At 44.3% G+C, this 15813-nt stretch overlaps 1 protein-coding gene across 1 annotated transcript in view; it reads right to left on the bottom strand.

Moving 5' to 3' along the window:
* Positions 1-15813, bottom strand: part of pdzd2 (PDZ domain containing 2) — a gene marked incomplete at its 5' end in the record, with an annotated part of 174875 nt that overhangs the window by 108497 nt on the left and 50565 nt on the right. Inside the window, 3 exons of the mRNA XM_083645507.1 lie at positions 482-589; positions 9267-9399; positions 12816-12961. Coding sequence (XP_083501633.1) covers positions 482-589; positions 9267-9399; positions 12816-12961 — 387 coding nt within the window. The remainder of the gene's footprint in view (positions 1-481; positions 590-9266; positions 9400-12815; positions 12962-15813) is intronic.

The raw sequence follows: 15813 nt of genomic DNA, 5'->3' as shown, positions 1-15813 counted from the left end.
GAAAATTAAAAACGATATTCCTTGAGTGCGGTCCCCATCTTTTCATTTATTTGTGACATCTCTATATTGGACTACGCACCTGTCTGAGCGCAGTGGTTACCTTTTCTACTTTCATTAACTTCCACAGTACCATGATGTCCCTTTAACTTCCACAGTACCATAATGTCCCTTTAACTTCCACAGTACCATGATGTCCCTTTAACTTCCACGGTACCATAATGTCATTTAACTTCCACAGTACCATGATGTCCCTTTAACTTCCACAGTACCATGATGTCCCTTTAACTTCCACGGTACCATGATGTCCCTTTAACTTCCACGGTACCATGTCCTTGTTTTAAACAGAGAGCAGAAACACTTGGTGTAGCTACAAAACCATGAGGTTTTAAACCGTGGTTAATAGTGAAATGGGTTCATCACTGCATCCCTAATACAGATCCATTCAAGCCAGGCTCCCAGGCTAAGGAGATTATGTCCTTACCAGGCTGTTTGGGGGCAGGCCTGGTGGCAGGGCAGAGGTACTGCAGGTGCTGAGCAGGTCCGGCAGGCTGCTGGACGGGAAGCGCTGGAAGTCTACCTCTGACTCCTCCTAACAGAATCGGGAGAGAGCACCAGTCAAATACACAAGAGCTGTGTGTGTGTGTGTGTGTGTGTGTGTGTGTGTGTGTGTGTGTGTGTGTGTGTGTGTGTGTGTGTGTGTGTGACTGAGCAAGAGGAAGGGAATCCACACAGATGCTGCCTGATATATTTTTAACTTCCTCTCAGAAAGACGCCTGCATATTCCAACAAGGCCATTAAGATGTCTCTTCAATTTTTCAGATCCCCCGAGGGGAGGCAATGCAACACAGCATTTCCATCCATCTAAAAATAAAGGATAAAACCATCATCCAGTACAGGCCAGCAGTAGGTTCAAACAGTACAGTACAGTACAGTACAGTACAGTACAGTACAGTAAAGTACAGTACAGTACAGAACAGTACAGGCCAGCAGAGGTTCAAACAGGTCCCAGATAGTTGAGAACTTTCTAAACAGAGATCATTGTCCTCATCATCAGCCACACCTGAAAAGAAGGTGAAGAGGAGGACTTCCATTCCTTCAAAATTAGTTTTTTAGCTACAGTTATCCCCAGTGTCAGAGATTGCTGCACAGCTGTAGGTGTAAGTATTTGGTTGTAGAGTCGGTCCCCTTCCAGACTTTCTTTGTTGTCTGTTTTTCAATCATGAATGCCCACTTGCAGAATGAGTGGCTGGAAACCCGACCAATATGTATACTCATATTATTATTAATGACAACAACACTGGCATAAAGATAGACTATATACTTATATAAAGAATATACTAGATGAATAAATGCATCCAAAACCTTTATTTAAAGATACTAGTGCAGTGCCCGTTCCCCCATAATAATACATTTTTATTTGAAGGCGCCTTTCCTGACACTCAAGGTCACCGTACAACAAAAACACAATAAGTACACAGTTAAAATATAGTACAATAAACATAATAATAACAGTTTGGCGGACAGAGGTTATGACAGAGTTAAATAAATGGAATTAGAGGGAGTAAGAAAGTTTAAATAGATGGGTCTTTATAGCAGTCTTAAATTCTGTGATGGAGTCCAGTGTGTGAATATGGGGGGGAAGGGAATTCCAGAGTGTAGGTGCGGCATGTGAGAAGGACCTGGCACCCATTGTGCTGAGCTTGACAGGGGGGATTATCTAATAGAGCTGCTGATGAAGACCGGAGGGAACGGGCGGGAGTGTAGGGCTGAAGGAGGTCTGTGAGGTAAGTGGGGGATAGATTATGGAGAGCTTTAAATGTTAGCAGTAGGACTTTAAATTTGATTCGTTGGGGGATAGGGAGCCAGTGTAATTGAATGAGCAGGGGTGTTATATGATCAGTGGATTTTGAGCGGGTAATGATCTGTGCTGCAGAGTTCTGGATGAGTTGAAAACGGTGGGTGAGTTTGGCAGGGATGCCTGTTAGAATGGCGTTACAATAGTCAATACGGGATGTGACCATTGACAAGTACCGTAAATTCCGGACTATAAGCCGCGGCTTTTTTCCCGTTTTTTGGCCTTTTTTGCCCCCTGCGGCTTATATAACGGTGCGTCTTATCTATGGATTTTTTCCAAAAAAAAAAAAAAATCTCTCTTTTTTAGCACTCTTTCTAACTATAAATCCACTTCTGTTTTAATTTCCTCTCTTGCCCTCTTTTAACAACATAACATAACATAACATAACACAACACAGGTAAGCAGAAAGAAAAAGACGAAGCAATCACGCCATGAATGAGGAAATGACTCACCTGCTGGAGGCTGGAGATACACCGCTTGGGCTAAACTTTTACTCCGTGAAACACTATCGATTAAGTCCGACATCGCTCAGAGGTTTTGAGCAGCTTGAAAACAAGTTTGAAAACGTGCAGAAGTCCATCCACTCACTCACTAAAGAAAATAATGCAACCGTGAAGAGTTTCACTCGTGTCCAGCCATCTGGCCGAGTTAGAGCCGAAGTCCCGAACACAGTGAGAAAACCTCCCGAAGCTGCTGCTGCAGCGGGGTGCATATTGTCCGGCCAGCCGACCGAGAGGCATGCGAGCCGGGCACTATTAAACAGTTGGGGTGTGTGAGGTGGCTGGCTGTGGAGGTGGCGGTTTCTCCTCCTCCTCCTTTCTCCCGCACACCGGGCGCCTCGGCCACGTCCAGACCCCGGCCTGCCACCGAGGGCCATCTTCATCTGCCTACTCCGCTGGCCCGACCGTCAACTCATCCTCCAGGCTGCGGGGAAGAAGCCCCTCACCTGGGAGGGTACGCGCTTTTTCGTCCGGCAGGACCTCTCCGCGTTGGTGCAACAGAAACGCGCAACATACAACAGCATCAACGAGTCAATGGATATCGCTTTGGCGTACTGTACCCAGCGAGACTCGTCATAACCATTGCTGGACAGCGGCGGAACAAGAGCTCAAAGTGAAACTGCCGAATATCTTTTGAGTTGGACTGGTCAATAGTACTGTGAGTAACTAAAATAAAAAAATAAAAAACGGAATTCTCTCTTCTTTAGCACTCTTTCTAACTATAAATCCACTTCTGTTTTAATTTCCTCTCTTGCCCTCTTTTCACCACACCGCGGACACTGTGTGCACTGTAAAAAAAACAAAAAATACCACAATGTGTGATTTTGTCTGGGGATTAGTGACCTGACTTTTGTTTTGTTGAAATGTTAATAAATGGGAGCTTCCCCAAACAGCCATCTGTTTCCCGACAATCCCCTCTGTGCACGAAGCCTTACATATGGTAATTAAACATCAAAACACCCGCGGCTTATAGACCGGTGCGGCTTATAGAAGAAAAAAATAGTCTCCTTTGAAGGTGCGGCTTATAGACCGGTGCGTCTTATAGTCCGGAATTTACGGTACTTCAGTTGACTGTTGTGATAAGGTGGGGCGTAATCTGGAGATGTTTCGTAGATGGAAGTAGGCGGACCGGGAAGTGTTATTTATGTGTTTGGAGAAAGAAAGTGTACTGTCCAGGATAACACCAAGGCTCTTGACCTGTGTGGAGGCAGCTATGGTGGTCCCAGCAATGGGGAATGAGCAGATGTTTGTTTTGGTGAGTGTTGATTTTGAGCCAATGAGAAGTAGTTCTGTTTTGTTATTGTTCAATTGTAGATAGTTGTTGGTCATCCATTTCTGTACGTCTTGAAGGCAGGCAGTAAGAGTGTTGGGGGGAAGGGTGTTAGTGGGCTTGGTAGACACATAAAGCTGCATATCATCAGCATAGCAGTGGAAATGGATGCCATGTTGCCGGAAAATATTACCAAGGGGGAGGAGATATGTGATAAAAATAATTGGACCCATTACTGATCCCTGGGGAACACCATGTTGAACTGTGGAGCTTTTTGACCGGGATTTTTGAATCTGGACGAAATGTGTTCTGTTGGCAAGGTAGGAGGCAAACCATTGGTGGACGATGCCTCCAACTCCAACACTAGCCAGGCGGTCCATGAGTAATTGATGGGATATGGTGTCGAAAGCTGCGGTAAGATCCAGGAGAATGAGAATGGAGAGCAGTCCGGAATCAGCTGCGCGGAGGAGGTCGTTGGAAATCTTAACTAAGGCTGTTTCTGTGCTATGATTGGGACGAAAACCGGATTGGAATTGTTCAAAAAGTTTATTGTCATCAAGGTGAGTCTGGAGTTGGGATGCGACTACTTTCTCGAGGATTTTTGAGATGAAAGGTAAATTGGAAATAGGTCGGTAATTATTTAGGTCACTTGGGTCTAACCCAGGTTTTTTCAGGGTTGGTCTGATTATAGCAGTCTTTAGTGATGAGGGAACTGTACCAGTGGACAAGGAAGAATGTATGATGTGCACCACCCTGTGGGTACTTCCCGCCCCGCACACACACTGCACTCTGTCAGGTCCCCCTAACCGCAAGTTTGAAGTGGATCCGACAAACGGTTCTCAAGATACGCGAAGGACAGACATATAGACAGTTCTGGAATAAGTCCAAATTGCATGAAATTGCACGACACTCCATCGGGGTCTGAGCAGCACACTCCCAAAGTTTGAAGTCACAATCAGACAAATGTTTCTCGAGATAAACTGCTTTTTGTGTTGCCAGTAGGTGGCGCTATGCCAAATTGCATGGACTTCAGCTCCCTGCATTCCGTTAAGTCCCCCTAAGTGCACTCCTCGAGTTTGAAGTCGATCGGACGAATGGTTCTCGAGATAAACCACTTTTTGTGTGGCCAATAGGTGGCGCTGTGCCTAATTGCACAAATTCTGCACTGCACTGTGTCGAGTTCCCATCAGCGCACTCCCCAAAGTTGAAGTCGATCGGACGAACGGTTCTTGCGATAAACAGCATTTTTTATGTTGCCAGTAGGTGGCGCTGTGCCGAATTGCATGAAAACAGGGCACTGCACTGCACAATAGGGCACACTCCCAAAGTTTGAAGTCGATCCGACCAACGGTTCTCGATGGCATGCAGCAGATGATGATCATCCATAAGCAGTGGTGGAAATGGCCAGGTTTTACTCTGGGAACCCTACTTACACAGGATGGGGGTTCCCGGAAGTGGCGTGGCCCTAGAGGATATTATTTCTGAATGCGTGACTCGTTATAGCCTACCATTATAGCCACGTAAAAATCTCTTAGAAATCTCACTTAACTAAGATCACTGAGCTCTACTGATTATTTCCCCTTGATTTTAGTCATGACAGGCTTGATGACACATTAATATTAATGCTGCTTATTCAGCTTACAAATACATTCTCTGCTCATTTCATGCTGCCCGCTTTGCAAGACATTTTTTAATTGGAACCTGAGGAGGGATGCTGCCTCCCCTAATTTAGTCACATCAAAGTAAACACAGGGTCGTTGACAGGGTCGTTGAGATTGACGACCCTGTGTTGACTTTCTCAGTTAGTGTCAACGACCCTACTTAAAGTTGGGGCTTAGGGCTTAAAGGAGCAGAACTGAAGACAAATATTCAAATATCGAACGTGTTTCGCTTCCGAATCGCACGAAAACAGGGCACTGCACTCCGTCGGGTCGCCATCAGCTCACCCGAGTTTCGATCCGACCAACGGTTCTGGAGATACGCGAAGGACAGACAGACAGAGAGAGAGAGAGAGAGAGAGACAGACAGACGCTATTGTCATTATAGTATAGATAATCCATAAGATTTCAGTTTTGTTCTGTTGGGTGACACCTATGGCGATGAGTGGTAATTGCAGTTGGGATCATGGGCCATAGGCTCAATCACCTACAGGGCTCGACGTTAACTTTTAAAAGTGGTTGCCGGAGGGGCAACCTGGCAAGAGCTTTTGGTTGCCCGAATAAGAATATGGTTGCCCAATTTTAGTCGCCTTATATTTTGAGTAATTAAGATACTATGCTGTCATAAGCCGGTTTAATAATGACGATGTGACAGAAAAGTATAACAGTCTATAGTATATAGTATAATAGGCCTATTCAGTGTGCGCACCGGGTGTAGTAGTAGTAATAATGATAATAATAATGATAATAATAAATTTGTGTCATTTCGTTTTCTAAACAAATCTTATTTTTTGTTTTTATAATGCATTTGCACTGAAAGGATTAGTTTAACTAATATTTGTGAACTTTCATTTTCATATAGTATTTTTTAACAGTTATTGTCATATTGTGCTTCATTTATTAATTAAAAGCGTTATTGATAATGAAGTACCCTATGCCTCCTCATGTTCATTCAGGGATACTATGATGACAGTGGTTTGGGGCCCCCACTCTGATGTTGCATAGGGCCCCAAAGGGCCCAGAAGCGGCCCTGCAATCCCTCTCTCAGCCCGTATGACAGGCTGACAGGCCAGGGATGCAAATCATTCCTCAGCACATATACGCGGTGGTAAAACGTTTTTGAAGGATGTCCTGGTCGAGGTGTATGTTGTAGGCTTGTTGTAGGCTACATGCTTTGCAGTATAGCGTTATGCTGGAATTATGCTTGAAGTTTGGACTGTCGCACAGAAATGAGAGACACTGAATCTTGACGAGGAAACGTGTGGAGCTTTTATACACTGTGTGGGTTTCTGCTCACGGAAGTGAGCGGGAGTCTTGAAAACTCCACTTTGTCCGCCCAGCCGCGTCCACGTAGTTACACAATTCGGGGTGTGCACGGCCAGGCGAAAACCGTCTGCACAGGAGCCTTGTGGAGGGGCGCGTCTGCTGATTTGACTCACTTTTCCATGCGGACACTCACGGTCCTCACCGATGCGGGAAGCAAATGAGACCTAAGCGCTTGTTGTAGGCTACATGCTTTGCAGTATAGCATTATTTTTCCCTCCCGTTCAAAGACGCACGGGTATTTCACCTCGATGACAATTTCCTCGTCCTTTGTTTCTGTGCGGGGCTGCGGGCGGACGCGGTTCTTCTTGCGTCTTGCAGCCGCTGTGATTGTGTGCAAGCAGCCCCACCTGTCCGAGTCAGTACTCGTTAAACACACCGCACGTGCAGCATACATCACGTAGGTTCCGACTGGTAATTAGTAACATCGTTCCGATTGTAACAGCAATAAAATGTCACATATATGTCACTCACAACAAGTATTAAAACATATTTATTTGGTGTATATTTTGCTGTTTGCTGCTATACATATTTTTTTGCATGTTAAAACATGGTTGCCCCTGGGGCAACCAAAGGCCAAGAAATGGTTGCCCTATTTTTTTTCTGGTTGCCCGGGTCAACCGGGCAACCGTTAATGTTGAGCCCTAACTCAATATCAGCAGAGATGGGAAAAGTACTGACATTCTGTACTTGAGTAGAAGTACAGTTACTTGTGTAAAAAACTACTCTGGTAAAAGTAGAAGTACTGATTCAATTATTTTACTCAAGTAAAAGTAAAAAAATACAGGCTCTGAAATGTACCCAACGAGTAAAAGTAAAAGTATTTTTACTGTATCTTTCTGAATTACTGAACCTCACATCATAGAATATAATTTGAGGATAAAAGATCCCCTACAAATGTTTTACACATCTTAAAACTCTACTTTAAATAGTGTGCTATGGTTTTTCCACACACAAAAAACCCCATTAAAATCATATCTAGTCCTCCCTCATTAATATTTCCATGATATATGAATGTGCAAATAGTTAGACAAGTTTAACTGCTGGATACAAGGTGTCCCTTACAAAGTGCAGTATCACAATACTCGAGACTGATACGATACTGATACCTAATGGATAAGGAACTGAATGTCCACAGGTTGATCACATTCACAAATTCAAGGTTTATTATTAAGACAGAACGGTCTCTGGTGTTAGAACACCACCATATTCCATATTAGCTGAATGTTGACAGTGCACAAACTGAATGTATGTGTTAGAACAACACCATAAGGGGCCATGCACACAGGGAGCGGTTATTTAAAAAAGAACGCTTGGAAAAGCCAGATTATTGGCAACTCTGGAAGCAGCAAGATGAAAATCCTCCTCTCCTGGGAGAAGACACGAGGTGGGAGGAGTGAAGAGGAGCAGGGCACTTTTCCTGTTAAACTTTCCTCTCCTTTCAGCGCCCAGAGCGCTGCGCTAAAAAAAAAACACCACCAGCTTTTAAACGCGATGAAATGCTTCTTGAAAGAGATGCGCGCTAAGCGCGTACTTATAGAGAATGAATTGCAAAAAGAGGAGCGCTAATAAGTGCTGGCTGTCTGCACGGCTCCTAATGTCTGCGTGTGTCTCCCCTCAGAGAAAATCCATGTTTCTCATCTTTGTGCTTCTTTGTCCACGCCCCGGAGGAGTGCCAGGTCATACTATTGGCGGAGCTGGAATGAGCTTTTATCAGCAGCGCAGGGAAACTCGTCTATTACTTCTGCTCAGTTCTCCCGTTTCTACTCGTTTTTAAATGACATTCTCGTGCATTTAAACAAAAGTAACAAACCTGTTTTGAAAATGTACACAAGTAAAAGTACAGATACTTGTGTTAAAATGTAACGAGTAAAAGTCGTCAGAAAATTAAATACTCAAGTAAAGTACAGATACTCGAAAAATCTACTTAAGTACAGTAACGAAGTATTTGTACTTCGTTACTTCCCATCTCTGAATATCAGATAGATAGTGACTTAAGAGACTTTTATTTAGATAAAAACGTTATGGCTTATAACTTTTACCCTAACAATTACAATTACCCTACTTTATAACTTTTTTCTTTTCTTTTTCTTTTTTTTCGGTTACCGTTTGATTGGCTCCGCTAATTTGTGCGGTATGGAAAAAGTCAATAATGTGGCAGCCCTACACACACACACAAGCACACACACACACTACACGTTTGTGACATCGGCCCAGCCTGACCGATAACACACAATACAATACATACACACACACAACGCAACAACAACACACACACACACACGCGGCCCGGGGTGACCGACACCACACAACACAAAAACACACACAAAACAACAACACACACACACCACAACAACATCAACAAAGACACAACACAAACACACGCACACACTAGCCCAAAACCTTCCAAATAAAAGCCCATATATCTTCAAAATAAAAGCCCAAAACATGCACAGACCTTCAAAATAAAAGCACCAAACACACAGACCTTCAAAATAAAAGCTCACATCCCTTCAAAATAAAAGCCCAAAACACACACAGACCATCAAAAAAAAAAAAACATAGACCTTCAAAATAAAATAAATTGTATAAATGTGTGTGTGTGTGTGTGTGTGTGTGTCTGTGTGTGTGTGTGTGTGTGTGTGTGCGCGTGTGCTCACCCTTGTGGCGACCACCAGCTGCACAAGGCCAGCAGTAGAGCGGAGGATGTCCACAGCATCGTGGTGAGACAGACCCACCAGAGACTGACCATTAACCATCAGCAGCTCGTCACCTGGGCCAAGACGACCATCCCTACACACACACACACGCACACACACACACATACATGCACTCGCACGCACACACACACACACACACACACAGACACACAAACACAAACATGCACATGTGATGACGTTGCATCTTGCATTGGTGCACTGGATGGCAATGCACAGAATGAATGTTTGATGACTGGGAGCAGTGTGGACGGGAGCAGCGTGGACGAAAATCTTCTAAACTTAGCTGTGCAAGTTGGGAGCTGTGGATCCAGTCGCCCTATTGAATACATTATTTATCCTTACTTTGGTGTTTTGCTTGTTCGAGGGAAAGTCAAACGTGTTTTATTTTGAAAGTGAGAATGGGAAATGGTGTTGCTTGGACTCGGTAACTTGACGTGCAGGAAGTGCGGCAGCCGGCAGCTAGGGAAGCGTTGAACGTGGTAAACAGACTGCATGTGTTACGGCAATAAAACAACATACACAAAAGATTATAGATGAATAAGAAATGGAGGAATCAAGGGAAGATACGACCTGACCCTGCAACTTCGGGCGACGTCATTGGGGTAACGTGTGTCCTGCGTGACTGCGTTGCTTGGGGAAACCCGGAAACGTGGGAGTGTTTGTGTTTTGTCTGAGGAAGGGCAGGGTGCTGCCCGAAATGTTACCACGGTGCTGTAATAAATACTCTACTTGGAGCTCTGCAGTGTTCTCTACTTTGCAGTGTTTGTGTTTTGGCTTCGCCTGAGAGTATTTCTGTCTTCTGCTCGACTGGAGAGATGGCGAGTGGGATCTCTCCCACTCGCCATCTCTCTTGGATGTGTGTGTCCCCTCACGGGACTGCTGGATGGGCAATAGACGATGAACTGCTTAGGCACCGGCACATAGAGGCACGTATCGCTGCATGCCTCAAAGACATTTGTGCCTGGATGTCTGCCCACCATCTCAAGCTGAATCTTGGTAAGACAGAGCTACTCTTCCTCCCTGGGAAAGACTGTCCTCTCACTGACATTTCCATCTCCATTGACAACACTACGGTGTTTCCCTCTCAAACAGCTAAGAACCTTGGAGTTATCCTTGACAACCAGCTGTCCAACTCTGCCTGCATCGCAGCTACTGCTCGCTCCTGTAGGTTCTCCCTGTACAACATCCGTAGAATCCGTCCGTTTCTCACGAGGGAAGCGACACAACTCCTGGTCCAGGCACGTCATCTCCCGCCTGGACTACTGCAATGTTCTTCTGGCTGGGCTACCTGCCTCGGCCATCTGACCGCTTCAGCTCATTCAGAACGCTGCAGCCCATCTGGCGTTCAACCAACCTAAATTCTCTCATGTCAGTCACTCCCCTCTTCGTTGACCTTCACTGGCTTCCCATCTTGGCTCGCATCAAATTCAAGACAGTGGTACTGTCCTACAGGGCAGTCCACATGACAGCCCCTCCGTATCTGCAATCTATGGTCAAGATCCAAACATCACATCGCTCCCTCCGCTCCTCCACCTGTCCAGATCGCCTCGCCCCTCCCCCGCTACGTCGGCTCAAAAGTCCCTCATTCCGATCGTGACTCTGGCCAGAACGGCCAAATCGCTGCCAATCTTTCGGCGGAGACTAAAAACTCACCTTTCCAGGCTACACCTGGGCCCTTCTTGAACTAACATATTTTAATTATAAAAAATATATTATATATATATATATATATATATATATATATATATATATATATATATATATATATATATATATATCAGTCAAGTCAAGTCAACTTTATTTATAGAGCACATTTACAACGACAAAGCCGACCAAAGTGCTTCACAGATAAAACACTAAAATATGGAAGAAAACGACAAGTACAGAATACACTGCTACAGAGCAAGGTGCAGTACAATGCAGCAGATACAAGTCATAAAAACAAAGTGGTTGCCAAGAGGCAGGCTCAACTCAGGTCGAAGGCCAGGAAGAAAAGGTGCGTTTTGAGCAGGGATTTAAACGCCTCGAGGCTCTGGGCAGATCTAATACGGAGGGGGAGGCTGTTCCAGAGCCTAGGGGCTGCTATGGCAAAGGCTCTACCCCCTCTGGTCTTAAGCCTGGTCCTAGGCACCACCAGGAGCAGCTGGTCAGCTGACTTTAAGGCTCTAGATTGGTATGGTGGTGCAGGAGCTCAGTGAGGTATGGTGGTGCCAACCCATGTAGTGCTTTAAAAACATTCAACAGTAATTTAAAATCAATGCGGAAGCGGATGGGGAGCCACACAGTGGAGTGAGGCCAGGATTGGCGTGATGTGCTCTCGCTTCTTGCTGCCGGTTAGGAGACGGGCAGCCGCATTTTGGACCAGCTGCAAACGACGGAGCAAGTAGTTGCAGTAGTCCAGCCGAGTTGTAATGAAGGCATGGATCACCCTCTCCAGGTCGCTCCGGGGAAGATAGGCCTTGGTCTTGGCTATATATATTCCTTCGCAAAATTATTAATGCTACATGTTACTTATTCCGTCTCAAACTACTTCCTACCTACATGGTGCTACTCTAGTCTATCAAAATGTCTTAGCTGTCATTGATTGTGTTGCATAGTTGTTTTCTGTACTGTTTACAAAATGTGATATTGTAAGTCCCTTTGGACAAAAGTGTCTGCTAAATGACAGCATGTAATGTAATGTAATGGACCGCACGGGAATGGCTGGCACATTGACCCGGGCACATGGAGCTGGTCAGCTGACGAGAGAAACCCCGATGCTGCAGATCCTGGTGGTGTTTGATTGAACAAGTCGCTCTCCGAGATGAAGAGCTGTAGATCAGTATCCATGGTGAGATTGGTGAGTGATCGACTAAAGATAAGTTTGCTTGAGCTTGGTCTGTCTGGGAGCACAACATGAAATGTAAAACACATGAACGAGAGACGTGCTGCTTGCGAGCTGAGGTGCTGAACAGGTCAGTATATATAGGTAAAGCCATAGGAGGCGTGGCTGAGGTGTAGCCCTGCTCCTGAACCCTGATAAACTTTGATTCCTAAGGTTCTCGTGAGAGACAGACCTAAAACCACGTAAGAGCCAGACGTAAAACCACGTAACAGCCTGGGCCCAGGCCGCGTGGGGTCGGGCCCCCCGGTCCGGCCGACATCATGAAAGTGACATCGGGGCTTCTGCCCCATCTCACTTTCGTGACACAAAACGTGACACCGCCTGCCCGTCCACCTCGGCAATTTTATTGTAGGATGCAGGGGAAAAGTCCACCTGGCTGCCCCCAGCATGCAACGCTACCTTGAGGACGTCTGAAATCAATTCTTTCTCTGTCACCTACATTCAAACCAGGTACCTAATTAAGGAGGTACCTAATTAGGAAGCTAGGTGATATACAGGTTCCTTGCATTTCATATACAGCCTCTGTGTTTTCCAGGAAGTAAAAATAAAGGGACTCACTATACTATGGGTTCGAGTTTGTTTGCCTTTATTGTGACTACTTGTACCTCTGGGTGGTGCCCCCCTCCTCAACATGGGCTATGATGATGCCGTGGGGGGAGCGCTTGGAGCCCCGGCCCCCGGTGATCTGGATGCCCAGGCCCTCCTGGCCTTTGACCATGTGCATCTTCCAGATACGGCTTGCCTCTCTGGGCTAGAAAAGAACAGAAACAAAACAAACAAAAACAAAGCTGAAACAATATCTTCTCAAGCAGTGTGGCAATACAAAAAGGTCACAATACTACACACATAGATCCCTAAGAAAAATGGAGGTTAGAGTTCAAATGTGATATGTGAACTGGGTCGCAAACTTTACAAATCATCAATATCGCATTTTCTTGTCAAAGCCTTTGCCTTTATTGCCTTTGCACGAGTGGAGTATCTCCATAAAATTTAAAATGCAAGTCCCCTTCAAAAATGATCCAAGGCACACTGTACGATTGGTGCAAAATTAAAAAGCATTTATTTTAAAAATGTATTAAAGTGACTAACCAAGTGTTGCAACCAACATAGGTCTTGAAATTAACTTCTTTCTCTCTCTCTAAAAAAAAAAAAAAAAAACTTAACTAAACTTTACCACTATTCCTTCAGAAGTTGTAGTTGTCATAGACTGTGTTGCATAGTTGATTGCTCTATTGCTGACAAAAATGTGTTATTGTAAGTCGCTTTGGATAAAAGCGTTGTCGCCAAATGACATAATGTAATGTATAATATGAGCACAACGCTGCCAATATTTAGGAAGAAGGTGAAGGAGGCCAGCTTGTCTTGTTGGAAAAGAGGGCTTCTATTTTTTACTAGCATTGTATAAATGTAGCTTGTATAAATGTTGTAGCTGCTATGATGCTACTATTTGCTATTATTTTTTATAAAACGGCTCTCTCAAATCAAGCAATCTGATTGGTTCACAGCCATTGTATAATTCCAGTAACCGAGTTCAATAACCCATGGCCATGGGTTATTGGTTGCCATGGCAACTCTCTTACTAAGAGAGTAATAATAAGGCTTACCTCAAATGACAACGTAGAAAAAAAAATGGCGGAGACAGCTGTCAGATCCTTGTGAATCGATCTTCGCTTATAACTTTACTAATACTTCGCAGAAAATGATGTTTTGTACAAGAATAGATGCGGGCTAATGTCTTCTTTGCAAAAGAAAGGCTGTTAACCCCGCATTTAACCCCGCATTTAACCCCGCATTTAACCCCGTAACGTTAGTTGGTGTCGGGCTTTGCAGCAAGCATTCAGCTTCTCAGCAAGCGCTGAGAATGCAACGCTGCGCTCGAGCTGCCTGTCGGGGTTTCCAGAAAGCTGTCAGCTACTCAGCAAGCGCCAGGATTGGCCAATGTCAACTTCAGTCTCCAGAACGATCCAATCAAATCACCCGCATGTTCTTGCGGTCCCGCCTTACAGTAGTGTTTCAACTGACTCTATCAGAACGACATGCCAGTCGGAGTCGGACTTATAGTATTATTATTATTATTATATTATCATACTTGGAAACTGTTTTATAAAAGCAATATAGCACTCGAGCTGCGTGTGTTGTGGAATATATCCCCCTGCTCAGCAGTTATCGCACTCGGCCTGCGGCCTCGTGGGATAACAGCTGATCAGGGGGATATATTTGGCACAACACACTGGCTCTCATGCTATATTGCTTAAATATACACTCTATATTCTGTATATACTTGCATGTGGGGGTATGGATGTTTGGTTCTGTGTATATGGATTAGGGCTGCTCAATCGTCCCTATTTTCATATCGTCCAATGGTGGCCATTACAGATTGGCGATAGACGATCAGATCGCTATAATCTATTAATTAGCCGTCATTTTTATTTTTTATTTTTTTAAAAATCAAGATACCTATTCCTATTTAATGGCATTAATAATTTTGAGGGGAAAAAACAATCGATCATAATATATTATTAAATGCAGTCTGTAGAAGAATAATAAATGTAGATTATGCATTTAGATGAGAAGAGACTGGAGACCGACCCCAGTCGCCTCCCTCTATTGGCCTCATTCTTGCTGAACTCCATGACTTTGCAGGATTTAACATGGGCTGTCAGGTCAAGTCACTGTTGCACTCTGACTCTTCATCATAGAAAGTAACACAACATGATTTAACACCGGCTGTAAGGTCAAGTCACTGTTGCACTCTGACTCTTCATCATAGAAAGTAACACAACATGATTTAACACCGGCTGTCAGGTCAAGTCACTGTTGCACTCTGACTCTTCATCATAGAAAGTAACACAACATGATTTAACACCGGCTGTAAGGTCAAGTCACTGTTGCACTCTGACTCTTCATCATAGAAAGTAACACAACATGATTTAACACCGGCTGTAAGGTCAAGTCACTGTTGCACTCTGACTCTTCATCATAGAAAGTAACACAACATGATTTAACATCGGCTGTCAGGTCAAGTCACTGTTGCACTCTGACTCTTCATCATAGAAAGTAACACAACATGATTTAACACCGGCTGTAAGGTCAAGTCACTGTTGCACTCTGACTCTTCATCATAGAAAGTAACACAACATGATTTAACACCGGCTGTCAGGTCAAGTCACTGTTGCACTCTGACTCTTCATCATAGAAAGTAACACAACATGATTTAACACCGGCTGTAAGGTCAAGTCACTGTTGCACTCTGACTCTTCATCATAGAAAGTAACACAACATGATTTAACACCGGCTGTCAGGTCAAGTCACTGTTGCACTCTGACTCTTCATCATAGAAAGTAACACAACATGATTTAACACCGGCTGTAAGGTCAAGTCACTGTTGCACTCTGACTCTTCATCATAGAAAGTAACACAACATGATTTAACACCGGCTGTAAGGTCAAGTCACTGTTGCACTCTGACTCTTCATCATAGAAAGTAACACAACATGATTTAACACCGGCTGTCAGGTCAAGTCACTGTTGCACTCTGACTCTTCATCATAGAAAGTAACACAACATGATTTAACACCGGCTGTAAGGTCAAGTCACTGTTGCA

The sequence above is a fragment of the Poromitra crassiceps genome (genome assembly GCF_964638095.1).
Source record: "Poromitra crassiceps genome assembly, chromosome: 10".
In the NCBI taxonomy this organism is placed as follows: domain Eukaryota; kingdom Metazoa; phylum Chordata; class Actinopteri; order Beryciformes; family Melamphaidae; genus Poromitra; species Poromitra crassiceps.
Note: the sequence above shows the minus strand (reverse complement) of the source record. Positions and strands in the feature narration are given on the sequence as shown.